Raw genomic sequence first — 27,397 nt, forward strand, 5'->3', positions numbered from 1 at the left:
TTGTACTATTAAAGTAACAATATAGATTGTTTCATCCACGAAGACATGAACCACAAATTTTTGGTCTAAGAAAGCGCGGGGTACCGGATATCATCTCTTTCCATTATGTGAGATGTAAGTAGACTTTTCCGTAAAAGAAAAGAAGCACTAACCTTCCTGTCTCCGTTTTGGGTAAAAAACAGAATCACTTACCTTTCTCGGCATTGGCAGCGACATGACGACGAGGCGCGCCTCGCTGGAGTTGGCTATTAACAGCTCGCGTAGACGCAACTGGCGGTTTGTCTTCTCCGCTAATGTCAGCAGCTCCGTCTCGCTGATGCGGCACTCTAGACAAATACAGAGGATTGGGTTTATGACCATTTATTATTTGCATTATCGTTATTTTAACGCATGGTAGCCCACTGCTGGACGTAAGTTTTTCGCAAAGCTATGTGCTCAAACTACTGCCACCTAATTTGGGATTTCTTTGTTTTTACGATACCAAGAGTATATTATAAGTGATACCTAGACAAAACAGAGGATTGGGTTTATGACCATTTATTATATGCATTATCATTATTTTAACGCATGGTATGGTAGCCCACTGCTGGACGTAAGTTTTTCGCAAAGCTATGTGCTCAAACTACTGCCACCTAATTTTGGGATTTCTTTGTTTTTACGATAGCAAGAGCATATAAGTGATACTGTTATACGTAGACCTAGGTACACAAGACTTTTCTAGCAACATAAAAGTATTGGTGGAAGTGGTACGAAGAAGATTATACTAGCATGCAGTGAATGGATATTATTAGGTACATCAGTATTGATTTATATAGGTACAAATAACGGACGGTAGGTACATCGAACTACAACTGGCATCTTATAAGTAGATGCTATTATTGGATGAGACTTGTAACTAAAAAGCAATGGTCTACTACAGTGTTTTTTTTCAACCTTTTTCATGACACGACCCCCCTAGTATGAAAAATTTTTTTGCGACCCCCCGCGACCGTTCGCTTTTTTTTCATGCATTTTATAATGTTGCAAAGATGTTTGTAGGGACCGTATACTTCAATCCATACAATATTTGCATAATTCGATTTCGGATTAATCTGTCTTTATAAGGTTTTTTTTACTGAAGTAGTTTTTACGACCTCTCGCGACCCACCTATAGAGGCTACCCACAGGTTGAAAAACATTGGTCTACTATAAAGAAACTGGTACGGAAAGGTCAATTAATATACCTTCACTGGCGGTGTCGGAGGTGTACTTGCTGACGAGCTCGTCGAACATCTTCTTGGTGTCGTCCTGCGGCGCCTCCGTGATGTCCTGCACCATCGTCAGCGACGAGTAGTCGATGCGGAACTTGGAGAGCAGGTTCGCCATGCTGGAATGAAACTCCATGAGTGAGGAAGAACATGAAGAAGATACTTATAAGAATATGGAATCAAGAAATCTGTGAAACACGGCTTGTTACCTACGATATGTACGAATGCAATTTGAATGACCCAAAATCGTGCAAAGGTGACAATGAATGCAGTGATTTGGTAAGTATTCCACTTTACTAACCGGCCACTGCAAACTAAACAAACACAAATCAAACATGAACATGACCGAGGAAACTCTGTGCAGATTCTGCCATACAGAAGAAGAAACGGCCATGCATGTTCTTTGCTCATGCGGGCCGCTTATGAGCAAAAGAAGTATCCATCTCGGGCGACACATCATGCACCCGGATGAGATAGAAGATATCACGCTCCAAAGAATCTGGAAATTTATAGACTCAACGGGACTAAGCAGTGTCTAAGCAGTCTAAAGACAAGGGCTGCCACAATAGATCAAACCGAGCTGGCGCAAATGAAGGCCAAAAAACCAATAATAAGTATTCCACAAATTGTATGTTATATGGGGTACCAGTCGCAATTTGTTTTTTTTTTACAAATTACTAATTTGGTGAAAAGATTTTATCGAGTTGACTTTATAGGGTAGTGTATGTACACTACAAGAGCGCTCTCGTTAGATTCCGTTGATGCCTTTCGGAGTAGGTAATTATGTTTTACTTAGGTACCTACTCATGTAAATCATTGAATCATATCTGAGCGTTTACGCACTGCATCGGAATCGAATCGCAAAATGTTAAATGTGAAGTAGCAGCAGATTGAAGTCTGCCAATCAGAAACCTCTTTAAAAACTCACTTCCTCTCCTCCAGCTCCATCTCGTGGCGGCGGTTGGCGAGCGCGAAGACGCGCAGCTTGCAGTGCGCCCACGCCGAGCGCTGGGAAATAATATACGGCAGCAGGATCGTCAGCCCGCCGTCGTCGTACAGCCACCACACGTCTATCGACCCTGGCTCCTATAGAATAAGGTTCGTTTTCAGTTACTACCACACGGCTATCGACTCTGCTACAACTGCTACAAGGCACTTTTTTATTTTTTTATTTTTACCTTTGACTAGGTACATACAACAACTTATCGTCGTCGTCGTCGCCCTATTGATGCACACTTATGTAAGTACTTCTACCCACTTTATGTTGAAATTGGGAACATAAATCAACATCATGCTGTAGAATTTGAGATCAGTGAATGCCTTCAAAATCAAAACTTTTATTTTATTGCCAAGCAGATCCAATGCCAAATATTCAAATTACCTGTTTTCTCTGGAATAGAGTCATCTGCGAGAGCTGTGCCTTCGATATCTCAACTCCGTTGGAGGCCTTGTACACAATCTGGCGATGTATGTCCGACGGTTTCTTGTCTTTCTTTCGTTCCTTCGTTTCCTTCTCCGATATTGTGAACGACCGCGAAGTCGTCAACGTCAACAGATCTGCAACAAAAGAGTCACATAAATACTTTACTTGTTGACTGGTGAAGTGGTGGCTGAAGATATGCTGAAAACACGCAAATTAACCTTAATCACCTTAATGGTCAGATTTAAGTAGGCAGATGAACAGGTTTGTCCAGTTCAGAATTTTGGACAGTCACTGTCATCACAATTAACTTGTGAGCCACCGTAAATCTGTCTGTCTAACTTTGGAGAATGTCTAAATTCATGGCTGCCAGCAGATGTGGCCTCTCCACAGTTTCGCAATCTAAATCGCTTTTATGTAAGTACTTACTCATACGAGTATAGGTAACAAATTAGACTCGCAGCCTTCTAGCAAGCATAATTTGACTGGTCAAATTGTTCTTGCTAGAAGGCTGCGAGTCTGACGACCTTATATTCAGGTCAAAATCAGCGTGCATCATGTTAGAGGGTTGACGTCGTATCCGCAGGTCTCTGCTACCGGCAGACGTCGCGGTGAGCCCACCAGACTTACATTCTAAACAACTTTATTATAAGCTATGGACTTATTACTAGTCAAATTGTGCCGGCTAGATGTCTGCGAATCCGACGACCGTATATCTAGGTCCGAGTCAGCGTGCATAATATTAGAATGCCCGCGGCGTATCCGCAAGTCATCGCTACCAGCTGATGTAGCGGTGAGCCCGCCGGCCGGCCGCCCTTCCCTGCTCCACCGCCTCGCCGCAGTCCAGCCTAAAACTGCTTTTATGTAAGTATTAATAAGTATTAAAAAGCTCACTTACTTGTCAAATTGTGCCGGCTAGTTGGCTGCGAATCCGACGACCGTATATCTAGGTCAGAGTCAGCGTGCATAATATTGGAAGGCCCGCGGCGTATCCGCAGGTCACCGCTATCAGCTGATGTAGCGGTGAGCCCGCCGGCCGCGCTTCCCTGCTCCACCGCCTCGCCGCAGTCCAGCCTAAAACTGCTTTTATGTAAGTATTAATAAGTATTAAAAAGCTCACTTACTTGTCAAATTGTGCCGGCTAGATGGCTGCGAGTCCGACGACCGTATATCCAGGTCTGAATCAGCGTGCATGATGTTGGAAGGCCCGCGACGTATCCGCAGGTCGCCGCTACCAGCTGACGTAGCGGTGAGCCCGCCGGCCGCGCTTCCTTGTTCCGCCGCCTCGGCCGCCTCGCCGCAGTCCAGTCCACCCGCTACGCGCACAATCGCTACTGCTAGGCGGTTCTCGAAGGCGGCACTGAAGAAAATAGTTAATTTGGCGCTATAATTAAAACAAGAATGTCAAGCTAGGTAATTATTTCAGTCGTGTCGTCACGACAGAGCAGAATAGGACAATTCCCGTTCTTCCCGTGGATATCGTAAAAGGAGGCAAAGGGATACACATTCGAATATCCAAGCTTAGTGTTCAACCCACCTGTCCATTGTAGTGAGTAAAGAGAGAGAGAGAGAGAGAAGCCTGGTCAGCCGTGGGGAATGAAGATAGAAAGAAAGTCGTACTCATATCTAGAGAGTTGTAAGTCCGTACGCTCGTCGCTCGCGATCGATAGTGACATCCTTTATTTGAACACTCACTGTAAAACATTGAAGTAAGCCACCAAATCCTCCGCGGGTGCGGTGGTCCAGTCAGCTTTGTAGCCCATGAGCAACACGTTGGGCGCCAGGCGGCCGACGCCCGTGGCCTGAACCCGTGCACGCCGCCGCAGAACGCCTTGACCTTGCGATCACGCAGTCATTTGTCGCTTGCGATCGATAATAACATGATACCTTTTTCTGGACACTCACTGTAAAACATTGAAGTAAGCCACCAAGTCCTCCGCGGGAGCAGTGGCCCAATCAGCCTTGTAGCCCATGAGCAACACGTTGGGCGCCAGGCGGCCGACGCCCGTGGCCTGAACCCGTGCACGCTGCCGCAGAACACCTTAACCTTGCGATCGCGCAGTCATTCGTCACTCGCGATCAATAGTAACATGATTCCTTTCTCTGGACACTCACTGTAAAACATTAAAGTAAGCCACCAAATCCTCCGCGGGTGCTGTGGCCCAATCAGCCTTGTAGCCCATGAGCAACACGTTGGGCGCCAGGCGGCCGACGCCGGTGGCCTGCATAAGTGCGCGCGCGCCCAGCTCGAAGTTGAACCCGTGCACGCCGCCGCAGAACGCCTTAACCTTGCGATCGCGCAGCCACTCGTCACTCGCGCGTGATCGGAGCGATCGCTCTTTGTAGGATAACTTTTTCTGTGAAGAAAAAGCGTTTTATAGATTTACGTAGTCTTCATCTTGGCACGTAGAATAAGACCTTGGACTTAAGTTATTAAAATCTAGACAAACTTAAAAATCTTGACTGCTAAATCTAGATTTGTAAGTCATCACTACATTCAAGCTATCAGTTTTCATTTTATTTAATTTATAACAATGAGTGACTAGTAGAGGTTGTAGTACTCGTAAAATAAGACACTCCTAAATTGGAAGACTGAATATAATTCGGAGAAGTTTTCAATCGTTAATGAGAATAAAATAATGATGCGATCGGATTGCGTCCAGCTTGGTAGGCGGTCTAACATCACATGACTTTTGCTATTATGGCATTGACCATTGTTTGGATAGAGCGATTTTCTTCGGTGGGTTCAATTCAATGTCGTTGTCTTTAGATTTGCCGTTACTTGTGGCCATCTTCCACGTGTAAGGTCAAAATATACATACGTAACTCGCAATTTTCCAAGTTTAAGGCCATTTTGGCCAATTTGTCAATGTCACAATGTCAACGTGCTATGTACGCACTTGTGCATCAACTAAATATTCGTCATAATGATGATTTACTGATGCTAACTTACCTCAGATATATCCCCCACGATCATGAGCGAGCCAGCCTTAGTGATGAGGTTGCCCAAGTCCACCAGAGCGGGTCTGGTCTGCGGCACCCCGGACAAAACCAGGAGTTGGGGCCAGTAGTTCTTCACGTGCTCCCCAGTTCGAGCCAAGTTGTGGGCGCTTGATAGAGCCGTTTTGTACATTTGCGCTTGGGTACTGCTTCCCCAGTTCACGTCTGTAATTTAAGAATATTTGAAGGATTTTCTAGCCTGAAGCACGTACATTTGTACGTCGTCGAAATCCTTTATAGATTGCTATACGATTACGAGAGTCATTCATGCTTAGGACTCTGAATTAATCTAACTCATATAACAACTAAGGACTTTAAAAAATAATAAGTCAAACTTATAATGAAATAAGCCCATGAGATATACTTAGCACGTTATAGCATTGACAGGTGATAGGTTTCATACGCCCTAAAACCGCTAGAGTCAACCAATCCATGGCGTATTGCAGATTAACCGAAATTTACGTACTCCAGCATCAAAGTGGTAATTCTCGCGAACGATTGGCAGTTTGATACAATAAATTTAGGAAACGAGATTGCAAACAAGCGTTGCGCAAGTCAATCCGCCGGCTAAGGGAGTGATGATGCAATCGCTCATGGAGGCAGACCGAATTAGACTGGCTATTCCTGGGGCTGGCCACTTCCACTGACACAGTAAAAGGGATAACATCGAGTTATTGGAGCAAGTAGCCAGGTTGAAAGGATTACCTGTGTACTGAAAATATCCCAAACTATCGAATTTGATTGAGTCATTACTGTTGCCAGAGATTACGTATCATAGTTTACCGTTACTAAAAATCTTGAAGATTACTTAAAAAATACAAAACTTTAAAAGTATCGCTCGTAGTTCTCTACAAAAAGTATACAATGAACATTTTACGAATAGGTACGGATATAAAAAATGAAACTTTAAAATAGTCTTAACACCTATACTCAATACTTTATTGTATTTCCTAACACTAAATCTTCTAATAGTCTTAAGTAGAAAAACTTGACTACTCAACAAAGAGAAGAAATAATTCACTCACCAGGTTTACGATAATGCACGATAAGGTAAAGTGTGATGAAGATGGCGAATGTGATGAGCGACATCATCCAGCTGATCAGCAGCATGATGGCCACGCACATCAGGAAGCCGACGAGCGACACCCACACGTTATAATACTGGAACAATTGGAAATATTTCGCTTAGGAAGTTACGATCATCATGATGCTTCTTCAAATGATTCCTTATTATGTCATCAGATGCCACTAAAAGTAATAAACACACAGTGAAAATTTATTAATTAAATTAAAAGTATTGACTACTAAAACAAAACAAAAATATTTTGTTATGTTTTAAAAAACAGAACGACGAACATGAGAAGAAACAAAAGAATATCAATTACCAAATCACTGAAATTAATTTGAAAACAAAAAAGGTTACATAATTGTTTCTTTTTTTATTATTGGCCTGAATGGTCATAGGTACTTACAATGACACGGAGTATTTAAACTTTTTCATTAATATTTTTAAATTCCTTACCCGGAATGTAGGTCTCCACCCGAGTGGGCGCACCAGCGCCGCATGGAAGGTACAGAAGTTGATGAGAGCATACGAGGTCAAGTAGAAGTTGGAGATCAGCGGCGCGATGGTGTTCAGGTCAGCTGCAATAATCAAATTACAATAATATTATGTAAGTACATTATGGTGATGTAAAAAAAATCTATCTAGGTCTAAGTACTCGCGTATACTTTAATAATTCAAACAAAAGTATTTTAATTTTTAAAAAGTAATTTTACAATCCTATTTTTATAAGTTTACAAATACAAAATCAACTTTTCTTATAGCACCACAAAGATATGCTTATTACTTATGATTAGGCTGTACTATTGGATTTAAAATAAATTGTTAAATGGACTTTCCCTACGTACCGATTAGAAGAAAAACAAGTGACACGAAGAATGTAAGCACATATCCTCGGTAGGGCTCGCCGTGTCGCCCGTAAGGCTTTGAGAAGAAGATGAGTCCAGGATAGATGCGGTCGACGCCCAGGGCTTGGATGAGGCGAGGTACGGACAGGAGGTTTGTGAGGGCAGTGGATAAAGTGGCCGCCCAGCACCCACCGTAGATCAGCGGACCCCAGCCCGACATCAGTTGCATGACCTGTTAAAGAAACGAATTCTTGAGAATTACCTTAACATTTGATTCTAACGTGTGCTTCTGGCAGAGTTGAATAAGACCACTCAAATTCTTCCCGTGTGCCTGTGTTGTTATTGTTGTTAAAGGTGATCAATGGACGAATATGCGAACATCAAGCGTCCTCAACCCGTCTGGCCACCTTCCCCAATGACCCCAATCCCCATGCCCTGTTTATTTGTCTCTGAACTCTCTGATGAACTGATAAAGATGATAATGTACCTACCTAGTCGTTGTCATAATATTTTCTGACTTGACCCTATTCAGACCACCTAATTTCCACCTCCTTTTTCATAAAAATAGCTTATGGTAGGAGAAGTAGCTTGTTAGAATTGAGAATGTTTCTTAATTATAGCAACGTTGCATGCATGCATTTTTTCAAAGCTTACTGAATAACTGTTGTGCAGTCCAAATTGGCAAGTTCCGTTGCAGTCCCGCAGCCCGCTGACATCCATGGTGCCGTTGACCATGATCAGATCCGTCACGTTCCCGCTGGCGTCGCGCAGGGCCCCGCCCCCGGAGAACAGCACCATGAGCGCGTAACTCAGCATGGATATCAGCAGCGAGAGCAGGGTGCCTTTGGGGATTGCTGATGCAGGGTCCTAGAAGAGAAATGGAACTTGGAACCAAAAGTTTTAAAGTAGTTAGTTCATTCCCTATGAAGATGCATGAAAATAATAAACATCGATGACTGGGTAAAAATCTCTCTCGTGCTTATCACACTAGCGTTTAGCCCTTGCGGTATTCGAACCCGCATCTGTAGTAGTCGCTGTAGACAGTTAATTAAGAAACCACCCCGCCTGTTAACTTTATGGTTGTTTAATTCTACCCTGCCCCTGATTCGAACAATTGCAAATCGTACCAGAATAGAACTGAGTCACCAAATAAAATTGCCATTTTAATTGGCTTCAATGAATCGACTCATCTCAAGGAGTAATAAAATTTCGAAACGCAGGGTTAACTGAAATGACATTTCGATTGGATGTAATGCATTGTTTCAATGATTCGATTTGTTAGTAGTGAGTAAATAAAATTGTAGCTCGTCACGTGTAGGTATATGATTTGGTCCGGAGGAATTTCGCGGTGTTATTGTTTCAATTGATTGATTCATCTTTTCCAGTCAGCCATGACACGTCCATTTGGTTTGCCCGTGACGTAGGCTTTACGTCACGTGAAATACGAGCGTTGTATGTAGCGTAGGCAGTAGAGTGACACTACACGCGCGTGTGCTTGCCTTTTTCAACACGGGATCGATTACAAGGCCGAGTAGATGACGTAGCTTATAAGCTCTAAAATGCTTTGGATACTGTGTTCATTGCTTGTAACGACTAATCCATTTTTCAATTGAGATCATCACGTGTTTCGTTTTACTTGACGCTTTTATTCCAATTCATTAAGTTGTGACGTGCTTTTGCGTAGGCGCCGTACGTACACATAATTACCTCCTAGAAAAGTCCACCCCATATTTTCTTAAAAGATATTAATCGCATTTTAAAGGGGCTTCTCTACTAAGTCTATATTTAACCGATTCCTTAGAAACTGTGAAGTTTATAGAATGTAAAGGAAAGTAGCCACCGCGCCCAGCTAATGAAAGCATCTTGACGTCAACCGAACCAATCGACTGCTCGCCGCTTTTAATACAATACACAACACTTACCCGCCCTCGATCAGACCATTATAGCGCTTAGATAAGTAGATGTACCTACCTACTTTTTGTAGGTACACCCAAGAGTTAGTAAGATCGCTTACTGAAAAAAACTAGGTAACCTAATGCGCCTAGGACGTTCTGAAAATTAGTACGCCGGTTTGTTTGATTTATATTACTCAAAAAACAGGATACGGGATACATTTAAGTATTTTTATTGCTAATATAAAATAGCTTCAACTCTTTATCACAAAACATATTACTCAATCGACGGACTCTACGTGTGGTGTGCTAGCCATGATAGGCTGGTTTTAGTGTCACGCGGACTGTCAGTGCGGATCGCTCCGCACAGCCGATCTGTATGAACTGCTACGAGCGGGAACGAGCGGTTCCTCCGGACCGCATTACTCTAAAACGCTCCCTAGAAGTTCATACAGATTGGCCGTGCGGAGCGGGTCCGTACCTGACGGTCCGCGTGACACTAAAACCAGCCTTACTACTAGTATACTATACTACCTAAATATTTAGCAACACAATGGTGACAGAGTAAAGATAACATGATTTCGTTTACCTTCAGATCCCCGGAGATGTTAGCACCAGCTTGAATGCCTGTCACCGATGGGAAGAATATAGCGAAAACACTGAAGAAGTCTTGATGCACTTTTTCGCTGTAGCGAAAATCTGGCTTGAAGTTTTCCTTGAAGACCGCAGCTAAAAGAAGTGGTTTTTTTTTAATAATTTTATAAGCTCTTAATACTTACTAGCAGGTACGTAACTTTACAAAAGTCCATCTAACTTACTACTAAATCCCACGAATCCATGGGCTATTTCTGACGCATCTTTTGGTCCCATAATTGTCCCGATTATGAAGTCTACCATAGCTCCTACTATGATAGCGATCAAGAAATTCTGAAAAAGAAAATAATGTTTTAAAGTAGGTACCTAGTCCGCGCCAGTCTGGGTCCGTGGCCACGGATGACTCGGCCACGGACCCGCCAGTCTACTTTGGAATTCTGTATGTAAGATGTATATTATTATATCGGTCTCTATTTTAGTAGCCTCAACATTTAACAATCAAAGTTATCTAGGTTTATTTACTGAAATTACTTGAACTATCGAAAGTTTTGTGACATGAACATATTATTATCAACCTAATTGGTTTACAAAATTGCCAATAGACGGTTGGGTTGGAATTGCTTGCTATCTAATTTAATTGTGAAAACCTAATTAATTTACAAGCGTTTACGTAGGTACTGTGCACATGTGTGCTACATGATGACCTATGCAAAGAAAAAATGAAGTTTCTCAAAACCTACAAACATTGTTGTCATCTACTATTCTGTAGAAGTCTGTACCTTATTAATAACTAGTTTTCCGCCCGCGGCTTCGCCCGCGTGGAATTTTGTCTGTCACAGAAAAACTTTAGCACGTGCGTCCCTGTTTCAAAAACCGGGATAAAAACTAAAATCGGTTCAGTGGTTTAAACGTCAAAGCATGACAGACAGAGTTACTTTCGCATTTTTTATAATATTAAGTATAGACTAGATTTAAAAATTAAGTCACGTGTGTGATGACACAGGTAGATAGAGCACAATTAGCGGGCAGCCCCATTAGCGGCCCGTATTAAGGATATTACCGCAATTAGCGTAATAAAAGTGTCGCGTGCTCATCAATCTTGCCGCGTTTCAACGGGATCAGTACCCCGAGCACGAACAACTCTCGTATCGTAATTCGTAGCAATCGTAGAGCTTCAATTGTCATGACAACGGATTGTTTGCTGTCACAAGAGAAAATAATTTAGCTACTTATTAATTTTCCTAAATAGTTACACGAGGAAAGATATCTCTCGACAAAAGCTAGCTCTTTTCATTGTTTTTATTTTATTATTTTAACGTAAATTTATAAAATATGGTTGTGACAGCAAACAATCCGTTATCATAACCATTTACAGAGAGCTTAAGTGTGAGTAAACTCATGAAAAAATGTCATTAAATGTATGACGCCCCTAGCGGATACTTTCAAGAACTAAAATCTTCATAGATTTTTTTAAACGCGCTCACTAGTGACGACGTTTGACGTAAACTCTCAGGTCTACGTTTACTATACGATTACGGTAGGTAACTACGATAATTTTTCGTGCTTGGAGTACAGTTCACTTGCTTATTTTCATGATTACATGATACGTTTAAGACGGATATCATTAATGTTGATCTTAATTGACTTAAGGTACATTTTTAGCATTAAAACTAATCCTACTAGAAGATGAGTACATAAGTAAGTACTTCCTACTACGAATGATTTTAATGACTATTTCAAATTGCTTAATTATTCGAATTTGAGCATTTATGTGTAAAGTGAATCAAGCAGATAAGCAATTTCAATGAGTTGTTTTTGTTTACTACGTTATTTTGTTGGAATACACACGTCGTGAACAACAAAACTGATCACAAACAGTGTTGTGTAAAGTCGTTTATGATCGACTGTTACATAGTATGTCTGACAATGTCTCTACACGTGAAAAGTCTAGTCCTTGCACGTATTCTACACGCTGTCTACACGCGAGCCTCCAGTGGAACGGACCAGAACGAATTGGCGACATTTCTGATAATTCACGCCTTGCTGTACTTATTTTTGTATTATTGTTGTATTTTTTATTTACTTACTGTAATTTTCTCAACAGATGAAAGTGTAAAGAAGTTACTTCGTTCGTTCGTTCGTTTCAGCCAAATGACGTCCACTGCTGGACAAAGGCCTCCTCCAAGGTTTTCCACAATGCACGATCCTGCGCTGCCCGCATCCAGGCTCTTCCACGACCTTTACCAGATCGTCGGTCCACCTAGTAGAAGGCCTGCCCACGATACGTCTTCCAGCCCGTGGTCGCCACTCGAGAGCTTTTCTGCCCCAACGACCATCGTCTCTACGAGCTATGTGCCCCGCTCAATGTCACTTGATTTTAGCAATTCTGCGAGCTATGTCGGTCACTTTGGTTCTCCTGCGGATCTCCTCATTTCTGATTCGAAAGAAGTTACTTATAATGAAAATAATGTCAACCATTAGGTAGGAGGACGTATCTATCTCAGGCATATTTTTAACCCTTAATTAAAAGTTACAGCTACAGCGTTAATTAGCTCCAATAGGTACTAACTACGTTTTAATAAGTCTTATAAAAGATGTATTATAAAGTATGTTATATGAGAAACTGTTATTTAGGTACCTATCTAAATTAATTGGCAATTTGCTTAAAAACGTGCCACCGCCATAATTAAGCTTCCACTACAAGGCCGCTGGCCGAAAGCATTGTTATTGTAGTGACGTCATTGAATTTGCAGTGAATTGTAACTGGTGTGCAGGGCTGTCAAGTTGTCAGAAATAAGAGCTGAGTTTGAGCAAACTGTCAAAACAAGGGCTTAGATAAGCACACACTGATTGCAATAGGCTTAATTTTAGTTTGTGTCTGAAAGATAAGCCAGCTGAGCAATACTCAAAACTAGTCCAGAAAGAGCAAGATGGAATATATCTTTCTATGTAAACCGTCTATATGTATAATGTAGCAAAATGCATGTCGAATCCACATGAATATTCCTTTGTCATCAGGCCCCCCACTAGGTAGACCGACGATCTAGTGAAGGTTGGGGGATGTATACCTGGATGCGGGCAGCGCGAGACCGTGCATTGTGGTAAACCTTGGGGGAGGCCTTTGTCCAGCAGTGGACGTCATTTGACTGGAACGAACGATTCCTTTGACAGCCCTAAATATGTAGGGTAGATAGATATGTAGCCGAAGGGCGGGTTGTTTACCAGTACGCTGGGTCAATTGGGGCACCACCCTGTCATTATCGCCGGACGGTGTCCGTTACCCGAACTGATAACTATAATTCAAAACTAGCTTGACCAATAAGCCAACTTGTTCCACCAATATTAGTTTAATTCGAACCGCAAACCGAGTAGGAGCCATTTTGGTTCAACAATTTATTTATAATTACTATTCAATTTGTGTTAAATTACTATGTTTGAACCAAATAAACAATTTTTATTTCTTTCTATTATATTAGAAAAGCGAAATACATATCACTCACTGATTAATCACGATAAAAAGTAAAAACCTACAAACTTGAAAGACAGGCAGGTCTCATAGGGGGTAGACATCCGCTAAGAACGGATTTTTAACTATAATAAGGGGGTAAAATGGGTCCACGCGTACGAAGTCGCGAGCGCCCGCTAGTATCTAGACACAAAGTTTCTGCCTATTGTTAACGTCAGTCTTTTGAATAACGAGAATATAGTACATTCTTGTAAGAGAATCAGCAAGAGGAAACGCATAAGTTCAGTATTTAAATAACTAGTATGATTAAACAAACAAATCCTTTGATATCCCGCTTAAAATTATTGGTTTATTTATCTACGCGGTTATTTTCGTCTGTATGGCGATGTTCAGGGTAATATTAATAACACTTGTTATGATCTGAATAACTTCGGATAATGTAAATAAAGATGGAGTTATAAATGAGCTGATCTCGTTTGATCAAATTTTAAGCGATTCATTTGATTGTTCATTCTCGATCAAGATATTTGTGGCTATGAACTACCTAGTGTATAATAAATATAATATTTCTATCATAAAATACATAACAACAAATACTGATGATAGACCACACCAATTCACCAATCCACACCTACCTTAGGGATCAATAAATCCGGATATCGCAGTTTATTAAATTCAATAAACTACAACACTTATTGAGTAATTAATACCTATTTACTCTTGATAAACGTGAATATTAATGTAAAATTATAGTGCAATATGTATTTAAATAATTAGTTTTATAAAGCACAAATCTAATCGTCAATTACCTACCTACTCGAACTAACAAACTCACGTGTTTCTATATACTTGGTCGTTTAATTATGACATATAGTTTCAGCATTATTTCCGACAAAGCGATGTAATAAAAACTACTGTCTATGTAAACTTAACAAAGCCTCAATAAAAGCCTACTTAATTTCAGTTATATATTTCTTACTCATACAATAAGCAATATTTCTTAGAAATGGATACCAAAACAAACAAATCATTTAATGTTCAATTTAATTTCCAATGACGTAAATAACAGTTTGATGTTAACATAATAAAAAGACATTTATTTAATCGTTTATGTTTCTTTGTACGAGTACATCTACGAGTAGTTGTACTATTAAGTTAATCGTAAATCATGTAACAAAGTCGCTGATAAAATAATAAATTGTTTTCAATGTGGTGGCTTGTGGGTTTCAACAGTGCGTGCTTGGTGCGCGGTACTAAACTTCTATTTATCCATTTTATTTGATAAATATTCTTAACTTGGTGCGGAATTTCTGTAATACAGGATCACACAAAAGATAATAAGTTCTGCGTGTGAACTACACAAAGTATAGCGCAACAACAATAGTCGCGGCAATTTGTTTCAAATGCTCCGCTGAGTCATCGCTGCGGATTTATTTTACTGTTGCTATCGTATTAATGTTATTAAACCGAGTAATTACTTTAATTACCTTTTTAATTTTTATTATTCATCTCTACAGGGAAACCCAACGTTAAAAAATACTACCTACCTACGCATTTTTTCGAATCTATTCGTAGAGACAGTTTTATATCCGAAAATTAAAAACAGGCTAAGTAAGATGTAAGAGGTAAGGTAGGAGGAGGTAAGATTGCCAGTTCCTCTGTGCTTGAAGATTCCGGGTGAAGCGTTGCTTCCACCTACTACCTGATCACTTTCTATCAGGTGAAATGCAGGCCAAGAGCTTTCTTGTTGGGTAAAAAAAATACGTCAATCATTACAAACCTGCGCTTTGCTCTCCCAGTCCATTCCCACCGCGCAGATGAAGCACATGACGATGAGAGCCACGGTGCCCACAATCCTCACGTCGTTCACTGCGTTATCGATGATCCTCACGTCCAGACTCTTGAGGAGGTCGTTGAGCGAGTCACAGAACCCAATGGTGTTCATGCTAGCGGCTACCGCGTTCGCGAACGCGAAGATAATGCCCACAGACGCCCCGAACTCCGGGCCCAGGGACCTGGATATGATGTAGTAGATGCCACCTATGAAATAATTCGGTAAAATTAATTTATAATTACAGGCTCCACTTATTTCTTACTTAGATGATTTCATTGCATAGGACAAAGCTGTAGACAGTGATTTCAAAGACGGTGAATAATAAAAAAGACTTTCTCTTGGTTTTAGATTCTTTAAAATGTGTATTATACCTATTTTATAGTATTAGGAAAGCTCGCGAAGCTGGCTTGTTCATCCACTTTTGTGACTTTCTAATATAACACTACTCTTTATTTTATTATTACAACTGAAACCAGTTTTACAACTAAAATTGAGTCATTGATCATCGTGTTTAAAAATAAAATTGCACTTATCATATTTCACCAATTGAATGGTAATTTTTTATTGCAATATACCTACAATGAATATGAAAATATCGTTTTTTAAGCTTATTCAAATGGAAAAGGCTGTATTTGCCCGAAACTACGAATGCTGATTGTAAAGAACTTCATGGGTATTTCTGTTTCGGAAAAGCAGGGACTTTTCCCACTTCTCGTTCTTGCTGGAACTGAAGGAAGCAATAAACAAAATCCAAGGGTCTACCTCCTTTGACTTCCCCATTTGTGCAGATGGCGCTCATGGAGAGCGTCGTGATGACGCACACGATGGCGGAGATGGCGATGATGACGAGCGACAGCCCGATGCCCGCCTGCGCCACCACCCACGAAATCCGCAGGAACAGCATCACCCCCCAGATGTTGAGCAGACATGGTATTAACACCCCCTAGAAATAACTATCTGGTGAGTACATACACTTGAAGTATCTTTCTTAGGATTTTTATTATGAAACTCGTCTTTTTTTATGTTTCGCGGTCATAACTTTTTGAGCTAGACACGTGAACTGAAATTATCTCTATTTTATTTGTAAGGTTGTTGTACACTAAAAGAAATCAGGGCAACATTCAGTACATTAATTTTCCAAAAGTATGTGAACGTATACGATACAGAAATTCAATGATACCTGAATTTCAGAGCAACTTTGAACAGTGACTAATTAAGTACCTAAAAATCATACATAAAATAATACGACATTCAGCACCGTTTGGCTGATAGGAAGTTCGCGGGGTCAGCTATAGTTAGGTAGTTGATAAAAATCTAGACATTAAAACATAATAACTGACACGAGTATGCTATGAAAATTCTATTCATTTTTATGATGGTGATTGGTGACGTTGCTACTCAAGGAAACTGGTTTTGTACTTACTTGTATCCATCCTAACTTGATGCCGAACGCCGGGGTCGGCGACTTAGTGTCTCTTTGGTCTTTTTCGTCCTGCAACAAGTAACTCGATTGAACAACTTGGATAATATAAATAAACTAATATAAATCCTTAGAGGGAAAACGATAAGTTATGATGATAACTTCTTGCTGTCTCGGTCAGGCACGTGCTTTTTTGAGGATAATGACGTAAAGGAAGTATAATAACCCTGATTAATATTATGTACTGCTAACCATATTTTGTAGTCCAATAATGATGAGGTAATACTATTATCATATATTCATTCATTCATTCTTATCTACCAAGTTAAGAATGAATGAATGAATACATGAATAAGAAACAATCTGATTCGTTTCATGAAGCAAAGTAATTCTTGCGGTAAATACCGTGACGTGGTCAATGAAAAGTAAATACCTAGGCTGCGTCCGCTGATGACTGACAGATGACACCGTTTTACAATAGATGATGATGGACACCGGCTGTCCAGTGACTGTTGATTCATAAAAGGTGTAAAAACGACTACCACATTGTGACCTAACGTGGCGAATCGAATTGCTAAATGTGGTGCCGATAAACAAAGTCGTGTAAACTTTATGAAACTATGTAAAGGCCTTCAGGAGCACGTACTCATTGTCAGTGGGTCACCTGAAATGATGGCAAGCGATAACCATCGTCCATTCATCATTCATTCATCCCTAACACCAGAAGTCTTACAGATACGATGGTCAGGAATCGTCAATAAAGGTGGATTAATTTACGATGATGAAGATTAATTACACCGGTCAACAAAAAAAAAATTTTTTTTTGCGCATGGATTTTACTTATTATATTCTGATTATATAAGCAAATTTATATAAAAAAGTGCGATTACAAATCGAAAATATTTGCTTTTTAAGAAGTTATAGCGATTTGAATTTTCCATCTTCATAGTAGAATGTCTCCAAAGATGCACGTCCCATTCTCATTGGGATATATTTATAAATAATTATGGGGGCTTATTCGCAAGAACAAGGGGCACGCTTTCATCAAAATATAGTGAGATTTGAGAGACGACGTTACCAAGGCCAGTATACTGAAAGCATGATAGGGTTAGATTTTTATGCGAAAAATCTTCTATGGAACATGACAGGAAATTAGAACTTTTCATTCTTAATAAATATTTGGACTCTATTTTAAATTATCTCTTGTGAGAATTAATCTTAAATGGATGTTTGGTATGTTTTAATAATTAGAAAGAATGAAAGAAAGAAAGAAAAAAATATATTTGGCAACCAATTGAATCATCTCTATGTTCACGTTTCATACATTCATAGATATGAATTTTTCTATTTTTTACACATAAAAGCAAATTCAGAACATTTTTTTGTTGTTATTCTTATTTCTAGGTCATAAATCAATAAAAATAAGCTATGCATAACCCGTGCGCAAAAATGCTGTAGACAGTTGTTATCAAAGTAAGTAGATTAGGAAATTTCTTTCGTCCAATATTTTCCATCAAAAGTTATTAAATAAAAAAATAACGTAAGGGTTAATTACACTCCATTAGGCCTTTGTTAATAATTCAAGGCTAGTACTTGGAAAATTCCTATACTGAAACCGTTTAGTCTAACTTGATGGCAATTTCTTCATGCGTGCGAGCGGTCGCCACGGGAGCCGGCCGGCCGGCGCCGCGAACTAGATCCGGCCGGCTCCGGCTACCATCATCAAGATAGGAGTCGGAGCCTTTTGTTTTTAATCACCCTTATCAAGTTTATAAGTTATAAGCTTTCGAACACGAGAGGGGATTATAGCGGAATCCTCCTAAAGTTGTAGTAAAGTGGACTGTAGAGATTAATATTGGTTTTTCATTTAAATACTAGCACTTATAGGGAGGCATTGATTTTTCTATAACACTTTTCAAAATTACTGAAGTTTGTATTCAATGATTTTTTCAGTTTCATTCAAAGTTCATGGAAATAAAGAAGGTCATGGATGGTCATAGTGACCTAGACCATTTAACTAAGATCGACGTTTCAACTAATTGTTCCGTCAATTAAACTTAATTAGTGTAAAATTGGCTCTTACTTAAGTAATTTTAAGAACTTGAGGAAAATACAAAACAGACATAAATACACCAAATTGTTGTCTACACTATCTACCATTCACACACCTTATGTAGAGCAACTACTTACGGAACTACCGACTTGGAGTACCTTCATGAAGAACTTTAGGTACTTCATCTTTTCTTAAAACGTAGGTGGCAGTTCACTAATAAATAGTTTGTAACAAAATAAAGATTGTGACAAAATAAAGGTTAATTACAACAGTTACAAAGACAAAAAATATTTTTAATTAGGTACAAGTAATTTAATTTTTATGAATAAAGATAAATAATATAAAATAAATCTCACAACACGACACTAAGGCGTATCTGCGCCTGAAATCCGTCCATAGCTAATTGCTACAATTAAGAGTAGGTAGGTAGAGCATGTTCTGCATTTGATTCGGTTAAATAAAGGACGTTATGATTTAGAATAAGTACCTACCAACAGCTACCAACAGGCTTATGATATTGATCGATATCAAAGTCATCTTTGAATACAAATATTTCAGAAGTATCTATAACCATTCAGTCCATTTTTCTATCGCATTTGTACCAGTAATCACATACTTAGGCAGGGTTTGTTTGTTCGTTTGTTTAATACAATTTAATAAAACCTATGTGCACAATAATTATTTGTAAACGTGACAAATAAATGAGGAGCAATAATGCAATGAAAACACTTTAAGTGACCCGTGCAATGTTTGAGCAAATATTGCTCATTTACAGCAATCAAGAATGTGATGTTTACAAGAGTTGTTTGTGTACAAGGCATATACGCAGTAGACAAACAAAAACCTTTAGAAAAGGCGCGAAATAAACAAAACAATGTAAAGAGTCACACGCAAGCGTTACGAAAACCAAAAAGAATACCTAATTTTACGATGTTTGACATTGGTGACCGCCCAGGAAAACTTTTTGCCTCTAGATTTGGGTCAAATCGCGGAAGTGCGAAACAAAACACACTACAATTAGGTTTGTACTTATTCTGTGACAAAACAAACGAATCCAAATCGGTCCTTCGTAGCCTCCGCGAAGCCGTAAAGGAAGACGCTCGTAAATGAAAATATTTCCGTACCACCAGTTGTACCCAGAGTACACGTGCCACATTAAGCAAGTACAATGCAATTGTTATGTCATAACTTAGACAAGTGACAATAAAATATTTATATCTTAAATAAATTATTAACCCTTTTTCCTGCAGTTTTCTCGCGGTTAATTCTTATGCGGTACGGTATATAGCAATATCGCTATTAATGAGTTACTTACAATTATTATTGTTCATTGTTAAACTATAATTAATTAATAATCCTTGGTTCTTTTCGGATGAGACGTCTGTGAAATCACATAATATGCTAATTAGCATGTCACTCAAAAGATTGTCCGAACAATTATGTTATTTACATTTGCTAAAGACTTTATGACTGTCGTAAAACCTTGTATTCGATACGGTAATGTCTCAAATTAGGAACTACGGACACTGCCACTGAACTACTGAAGATCTCTAACGATACTTTAATTGTGGGTGACATACACTTTAAAATTATTACCTATGTTTACATATTCAGAAATATGTTGCGGAAATGATTCTCAAAATTCTAGAGTTTTTTTCAGCGACTAATATCCCATCTCAATAAACGTAAATATAAAGTACATATAAAATACATGTTATTATCCTAGTCTACTGGGACAATATGTAGTTAAAAAGCAATAAAAAAATTACAATACCTCTTCAGTGATTAAGTGGTCTCCGTGCAGTTCTCCTAAACTTGGCCTTTTCAGCGCCCTCTTAGAGTTCCTATAGTTTTCCATCCTCGGCAGGGCCTCCCTGGTGAGCTGTGCCAGGGACCGCTTCCTCCTCCAGCCGGCATCGTGGAGCCATGTATCTGGGTGGGCGTTGGGAGCCACGACCGCCACTCCTCGCTCCGCCGTCTCCGCAGAGTTCCGCAGCGGCCGCGATATGATGCTAGCGCCCATGTGGATGCCATTCTTCTTGCTTTCTGGCTCCACTGTGGACACTGAGAATCTGAGGACAGGAATGTGCGTTAAAAAATTCTACCAATGTAACGCTTTTTGACCGCTTCAATTAAATAAATATTATTTTGTTTTGCATAATTGACGGTTTCGGCTGTGTATTGCTGCTGCATAATCGTATTACCAGTGCCATTTATGGCGTGGTAACTAAGTAGATGAGACAGAAAGCTTTAAAAAAGTATGTAGAGTCTTTTGTCAACATTCGAGATAAAAAGATTGACTACATGTAGAGTTAACAGACACAGACTCCCACAGACGATCACATTCTTCGCCCACACAGCATCAATACCTACACCAACAAAGGCTATATGATCATATACCTACCTACGTTTATAACACGTGCTAATCAAGTGACGTCACACTTCACACATTATTATCATTAAAATGTAATTGTTAGTGGTTTATTAATTTATGATCATAGTTTAAAATGAGTCAAGGTGGCAAACCAGTTTCGTTTGTGAGAACTTCTCATTCCGTGATTAAGTATTCGGTGCACTTTTAATAATAAAACAAACGACTTTAAGAAGTCATAATGACCTAAAGGATAAATAAAAACGCAAACTTTAATTTTTTGCTACTAATCTTTCAAACGTTATTCAATCATCATAATTTTATTTGATGTGATGTGGTGACTGAGTCTAAGATAGTTGTTTTGGTTTATTACAAATCTCGTAAATATATTCAGCATATCTCCCATAATCTACATTATAAAGCGTAGAGACTATTTTAGTGTCTCATACTTTTTTGACACAAGAAAAATCAATCATTTTACAATATGAAAAACACAGCTACCTATAATTGTTTTGAAATAACAATGTTTGTCATGTTTTTTCATTCAATTTAAAACGAGTCAAATGTGTCTGTTGACTCGCATTATATTTTTTTGGTATGCTAAATAATAAACTAAGTATGAGAACGCCAAAAACTACAATGCGAGTAATTTATTATTTTATTTAGTCGACGTCCATTATTTTCCAAGAGTTACAGTTACCAGTCGTACCTATTTTAACCTGCAGGTAATTTACCTGTTCCCTTCCATTGCTGTGTCGGTGGACTACCGAGGATTGGTTCTGCAGGGGTCCAGCTCTCGACGTGTGATTGTAGAACGTGGGTAATTTGTCGTATGTGTGAGCAACCACATACTTTCCTTGAGTCAGGCGTCTGCAAAGATGAGGAAAATTGGTAAAGGTAAAATCCTAATTTAACTAGCTAGGTATTTTTAAACTATCTAGAATTCTAGATAATCTAGGTCGATCTCATAAAGGTAGCAGGAAGGCGCTGGATGCAGGTCGCTACCAACCGGGCGATGTGGAAGTCATTGGGGGAGGTCTATGTTCAGAAATGGTTGAAAATGATGATGACGAGAAAATCTACGTTAAGCAACTTATTACTTTTTTTTTTAATTTAAATAAGTAAGTTAACGAAAAATAGTGGGTTGTATGTATGTTTTTATAAATATGTTTTAAAAATTATTCATATTAGTAGTGACATTGACACAATGAAAAGGAAGTAGTATGTAAATAATCTGTCGTTGCTATATTATTTCAAAGATAACCGTGTCCGCACGAGTTTAGGTGTACACAAAAATGTCTTACTCGTGTCGTAACTAATATTATTTTAATGTTATAAAAAGTAAGATTGATACTTTAACGATTTGTTAGTTTTTGAAGTACCTACTTAGAATTACGAAGTAGAGCGACGTTAGGGTGCCGTATACGCAAGGATTAAAAAATTAACAGGGATTCAGAATGTTTTCTTTATAAATAGCGATATTAAATATTGAAGGAACCCTATGTGCGTACGAGTCACACTTGTCTAGTTTGTATCTTTTTGATAGCGCAGTTTATTTCCATACCGGTCAGTATCAGCATAGTCAGCAAATATGTTGATCGAATGCTTCTTCGAAATCGAATACATATCAGCAGGAAGGATAAAAAACAAATAGGTGGGTTACACCGGTGACGCACAGTAAAACACTGGTTTAAACTAACTGGGTGAAGGTAATACTAGTGGTAGGCAGTTACTTTATAACTTTTATTGCTCCATTGCATTTGCCGACAGCTATCGCCGATAAGCTGGATTATGAAGAGTGCACCGATAATAATCTCCAAGTCCTATGATACAGTGTACAGTCTCCGACGCGTCGAGACTGAACAACACACTTGAGTTAATCTTATTTTAATCGGATCGAATGATAAGATTCTGTTTAGTGCTGTAATAACAACAATGGATTATGGACAGGTCATCATCATCATCATTTCAGCCATAGGACGTCCACTGCTGAACATAGGCCTCCCCCAATGCTTTCCATGTTGATCGATTGGTAGCGGCCTGCGTCCAGCGCTTCCCTGCTACCTTTACGATGTCGTCGGTCCACCTTGTAGGTGGACGTCCCACGCTGCGTTTTCCGGTACGCGCCCTCCATTCCAGAACCTTTCTGCCCCATCGGCCGTCAGTTCTGCGTACTATGTGCCCTGCCCATTGCCACTTCAGCTTGCTAATCCGTCGGGCTATGTCAGCGACTTTGGTTCGTTTACGGATCTCCTCATTTCTGATTCGATCTCGCAAAGAAACGATATTTGCTATTTCTATTCATGTTGAATTTCCTCTACTGATGTTTGTATTTACTTATTGCCACTCAAATCAAGGACTCCCTAGAGATGAGAAATAGTCGTTTATGAATGCTATGAGGAAGTTACAGATTTTTCTTTGATTACATTAACATTGTTCGTGCAGTATAGTAGGTTTTAGTATTTAAGCGGGATAAATAATTAAATACAATCCTTTATGAAAAACTGCAAACGTAATTTTAAACTCTATCCCCCTTATTATAAAAAGTTAAACTCCAGGCAATCGAATCGACAAGTCAAGCATTACATAAGAGTTTTAGCTATTAGCAAAACTAAATAGAACTATTACAAGTTGAAGAGATTAGAGCGCAACAATGTATCAATAATATACTCTCAAAGCAAAAAAGCTCGCACGGCAAAGCTTTTTTGCGTACGAGCTTTGCGTTAGCGCGGCGACACGCAGAGGCTTTCGCGGCGGTGCGCGCCGGTTTGCGGTGGATACAGGCGGCTGGCGGCGGACTGCGCGGGAAACCCGCTGCTATAGGGCTGCCACGTTATGATTACTGTATTCATTGAATTTATTCAATGTTCATTTGCATACTGACAGATGAATCAATTTGTGCCTTAATTCAAAACCAACCAACCGACTTTAATTAAACCAACGCATTATTGTCGATATTAGAAGAATAATGCGTTGATTGATATCTATGTTTTGGTTTATTACGGTCTTCAATTATATTACGTAGAATGATTCCTTAGACCCTCCATACAATAGGTATTTGGCTATTTCTCATCGCCACGGTTCTCATCGTCACCTTCGTGGCGAATTTTATTTCTAACTTATTTCAACTTTTTGTAAACAAAAATTGTAGCGCTTGATGTGAAGATTGTATTCTCAGTAAATCAGTCAAATAGTGAGTCTCGTTCGGAAGATTTAACGTTTTGAATTTTTTGATGCCACGAAAGTGATTCTGTACTTCACAGCAATATTTTTTTCAAACTTTACTACTGTAAATGACTCTTAAGTGTTTATAAAACATATATTTTGTCTTATTTTCATAGATAAATAGTAATAACATAATATAAATAGGTACCTACTTAAATACAAGATAAAATTTTACCAATTACGTCACCTACTAAGTAAGTTACAAGATTCTACGCAATTGGTTTTAAGGGTGACACTGGTGGCATTCTGAAATGCTAAAGAAGCAAAAAACGGATTATCAGTACCTCAATAAAAAAGAACTCTAACTGATTTATCAGTCCCTCAACAAAAATATATTTTTTATTTAGGCCAGAGGGCCTCGTATTTTTGTTGTACAACTTTTAAGTCAAACTTCAGATTAAATTTATCTTACAAACAAATACACACACAGTCACATATACAGACATACATACAGTCACACAGACAGACAGACAACAAAAATACGAGGCCCTTATTTATTTATTGATGTACTGATCTCTACTTACCACGTATAATTTATTAGTTATTAAAATATTGTGAAAACATAAACACCAGTCACTATATTTTAAAATAAACCAAAGCAAGAAATCACTTTCGTGGCCTAAAATCACCTTCGTGTATAAAACACCACGAAGGTGATGCCACGAAGGTGACGAAAATTTTAGTTTTTTATGAATTATCCTTAAATTTGAATTTAACGGTTCAAGTTGAATACTACACAAATAAGTCTAACATGTTAAGTTTTCAATGGCAAAGTTTCAATTAAATTGTTTAAATTTTAGAGGTAGAAAATATTGTTCAAGCAAGCGACGGTATGTCTATGGATAATCACAAAAAGTTACGTATTTTTTTCGCGGAGCGACGATCGACCTATCTCACCTCCCCAATGGTCGAAGCGCGACTGACGTTAACCGAATAGAACGCTGTGATTGGTTGCTGGTGTTCGGTTTAACGGCAATCTTGTATTATAACTCAAAATTTTAGGTACCTAAAATCGTGTGACCAACGTATTTCGGTTTCTCAATTCAAAATAATTATAAGAAGATATTTTTTTGACTATTGTGTGGAAAGCATATTTAATTACGATGATTTTAGTATATGCTGCACACAAATTGAATGAAAATTGTGTATGCAGTAACCAAATGTTTCATTGCAACCGAAGGTGTGACATGATGAGAACGCGAAAAATGACCCCGTTTTTTATCGTTTCATGTGATTTTTTCGTATTATTTTTGCTTCTATTACGATAAAATTTATTTTGTATGTAGCTAAATAGATATTTTATCATCTGATTTCAAAGTTATTGTTCTAACTTATACCGTTTATGAACTATTATTGTGTGACCATCAAATTTGAGTGTAAATGAGAAGTACCCATTTACATTACCATTAAGTCAAAAATATTTTTATTAATTTTACTTATTACCTAGGTGTCATTGATAAAAGTTTTCCTCTTTGTTATATAAACTAGTCAGTATTGAATGAAATTCTATATTTTGATTTGTGTCAATTTACTAGACTAGATAGGTAGGTACTGTATTGAAATCGAATGCATACAGTAGTTTATTACTAGAATAAAATCTAAAAAAATGTTTCTATCATCAAATTGATCATCAAGTTATAACTGAGATCTGATTATTAAATTATACTGGGAGACCTTGACACATTACCGTTATTTATTCATACATTCTACCTATTATTTTTTTAAGGATCAAATTAGCATATTATAAACACGACTTCGTACACGTGGAAATCTGGGTTTCCCCATGAACTATTTATTAATAGATGTCGAGTTATTTCAGGATAAAACTAGTTCCATAAACTTAACCTTGAACTTTTTGCGAAATTAATCCAAACTCGTGTTGTAGGCCCGTGTGCTAAGGTCATCATCAAGGTATCATAAACCAGATCTGCTTATTAGAGAAGGCATAATCAAACAATAGTAAAGCTAACGTGTATCTTACTACTTATACGTAAAAAGTATCATAAAACTTTTATTTTCATGTTTTTCATCCCCTTTTTTTATCTTTAGCTTCGTTTATCACCTACTTTCTGAATATTTTCGTTGTGGATCCAAGGAGAGTTTAATTTTACCCCTAGACTTGTTAAACTAGGTCAAGTACTTTTGAAGATGAAAGATTTACTAACCGACCTTTTTTCTTTGCGGCAAACGATGCAACCCTTATCAAATTTTAAGAGCGTTTAAAACGAGTTTCGATGATGTAATCCATAAACTCATTCACTAACTAAGTACTATAGATATGTTAATTAACAGCTAAATAAAACAGCATGCATTAATGAAACGTTAATGAGCTCTATTAATTGAATAGTCTCAATAAAAAAAACATATCGCGCTAACACAAAACTGTTGACAGGTAAGTAAACTTTTATTTCGTTTATTTTTTCATTCTCAATGTAACTTACAGCTTACTAGGTAGGTACGACTACGTTATGAGAGAGCGAGTTTACTTACATTAACATTATTTTTTTATTAACAAATTGGAGTTTATATGAGAAAAATCGTGAATTTTCCGGAAAGGCATTTCCATTCGGAAACATCGTTTGCTTGGGTAGGTGGGTATTTTATTCATTTTAATCCCACTTATAAAAACTGAATTTTTGGGTCATAAGTGTATCCTCTTGATCAGTTTAGTTTAGTTTAATAGATATAATGTAAAACAATATGAAGAATATCACCTCAACAATACATTAAGTTATCATCAACCCTAACCGCAAGGCCCGATGACTCGATGACCGGTTGTCACGTGACGTTAAGTTATGTGCACGTTTAGACGCCGTACTTTGCATTGGGTCTCGGGCTAAAGCCCCTAATCATTTCCATTCGAAATTACCGTTATTAATATTGATACAACTTTGTGTTAGAACGCATTTTTAATAATTTACAGGATTAAATTATGGAATAAATGCGTTACGGGACTTGTCAGTT

General features: G+C 38.5%; 1 protein-coding gene across 2 annotated transcripts in view; it reads right to left on the reverse strand.

The window, feature by feature from the left end:
- The window catches only part of LOC114363605 (sodium potassium chloride cotransporter), a 32,619-nt gene that overhangs the window by 739 nt on the left and 4,483 nt on the right, over window positions 1–27,397 (reverse strand). The window contains exons 2-20 of one of the 2 annotated variants that reach the window (XM_028319389.1): window positions 21,943–22,078; window positions 20,612–20,909; window positions 16,788–16,856; window positions 16,127–16,307; window positions 15,311–15,570; window positions 10,289–10,397; window positions 10,060–10,199; window positions 8,233–8,445; window positions 7,579–7,810; window positions 7,190–7,311; window positions 6,693–6,828; window positions 5,621–5,832; window positions 4,890–5,024; window positions 4,573–4,679; window positions 3,792–4,027; window positions 2,629–2,804; window positions 2,176–2,333; window positions 1,224–1,366; window positions 193–326 (exon numbers count right to left, since the gene is read on the reverse strand). In XM_028319389.1, coding sequence (XP_028175190.1) covers window positions 193–326; window positions 1,224–1,366; window positions 2,176–2,333; window positions 2,629–2,804; window positions 3,792–4,027; window positions 4,573–4,679; window positions 4,890–5,024; window positions 5,621–5,832; window positions 6,693–6,828; window positions 7,190–7,311; window positions 7,579–7,810; window positions 8,233–8,445; window positions 10,060–10,199; window positions 10,289–10,397; window positions 15,311–15,570; window positions 16,127–16,307; window positions 16,788–16,856; window positions 20,612–20,909; window positions 21,943–21,956 — 3,075 coding nt within the window. In that variant the 5' untranslated portion in view covers window positions 21,957–22,078. Of the gene's footprint in view, window positions 1–192; window positions 327–1,223; window positions 1,367–2,175; window positions 2,334–2,628; window positions 2,805–3,791; window positions 4,028–4,572; window positions 4,680–4,782; window positions 5,025–5,620; window positions 5,833–6,692; window positions 6,829–7,189; window positions 7,312–7,578; window positions 7,811–8,232; window positions 8,446–10,059; window positions 10,200–10,288; window positions 10,398–15,310; window positions 15,571–16,126; window positions 16,308–16,787; window positions 16,857–20,611; window positions 20,910–21,942; window positions 22,079–27,397 lie in introns of both variants that reach the window. The other variant, XM_028319380.1, reaches the window with a different exon arrangement.

This window comes from Ostrinia furnacalis, unplaced genomic scaffold (assembly GCF_004193835.3).
Source record: "Ostrinia furnacalis isolate ACB-3 unplaced genomic scaffold, ASM419383v2 OfSCF0398, whole genome shotgun sequence".
NCBI lineage: Eukaryota > Metazoa > Arthropoda > Insecta > Lepidoptera > Crambidae > Ostrinia > Ostrinia furnacalis.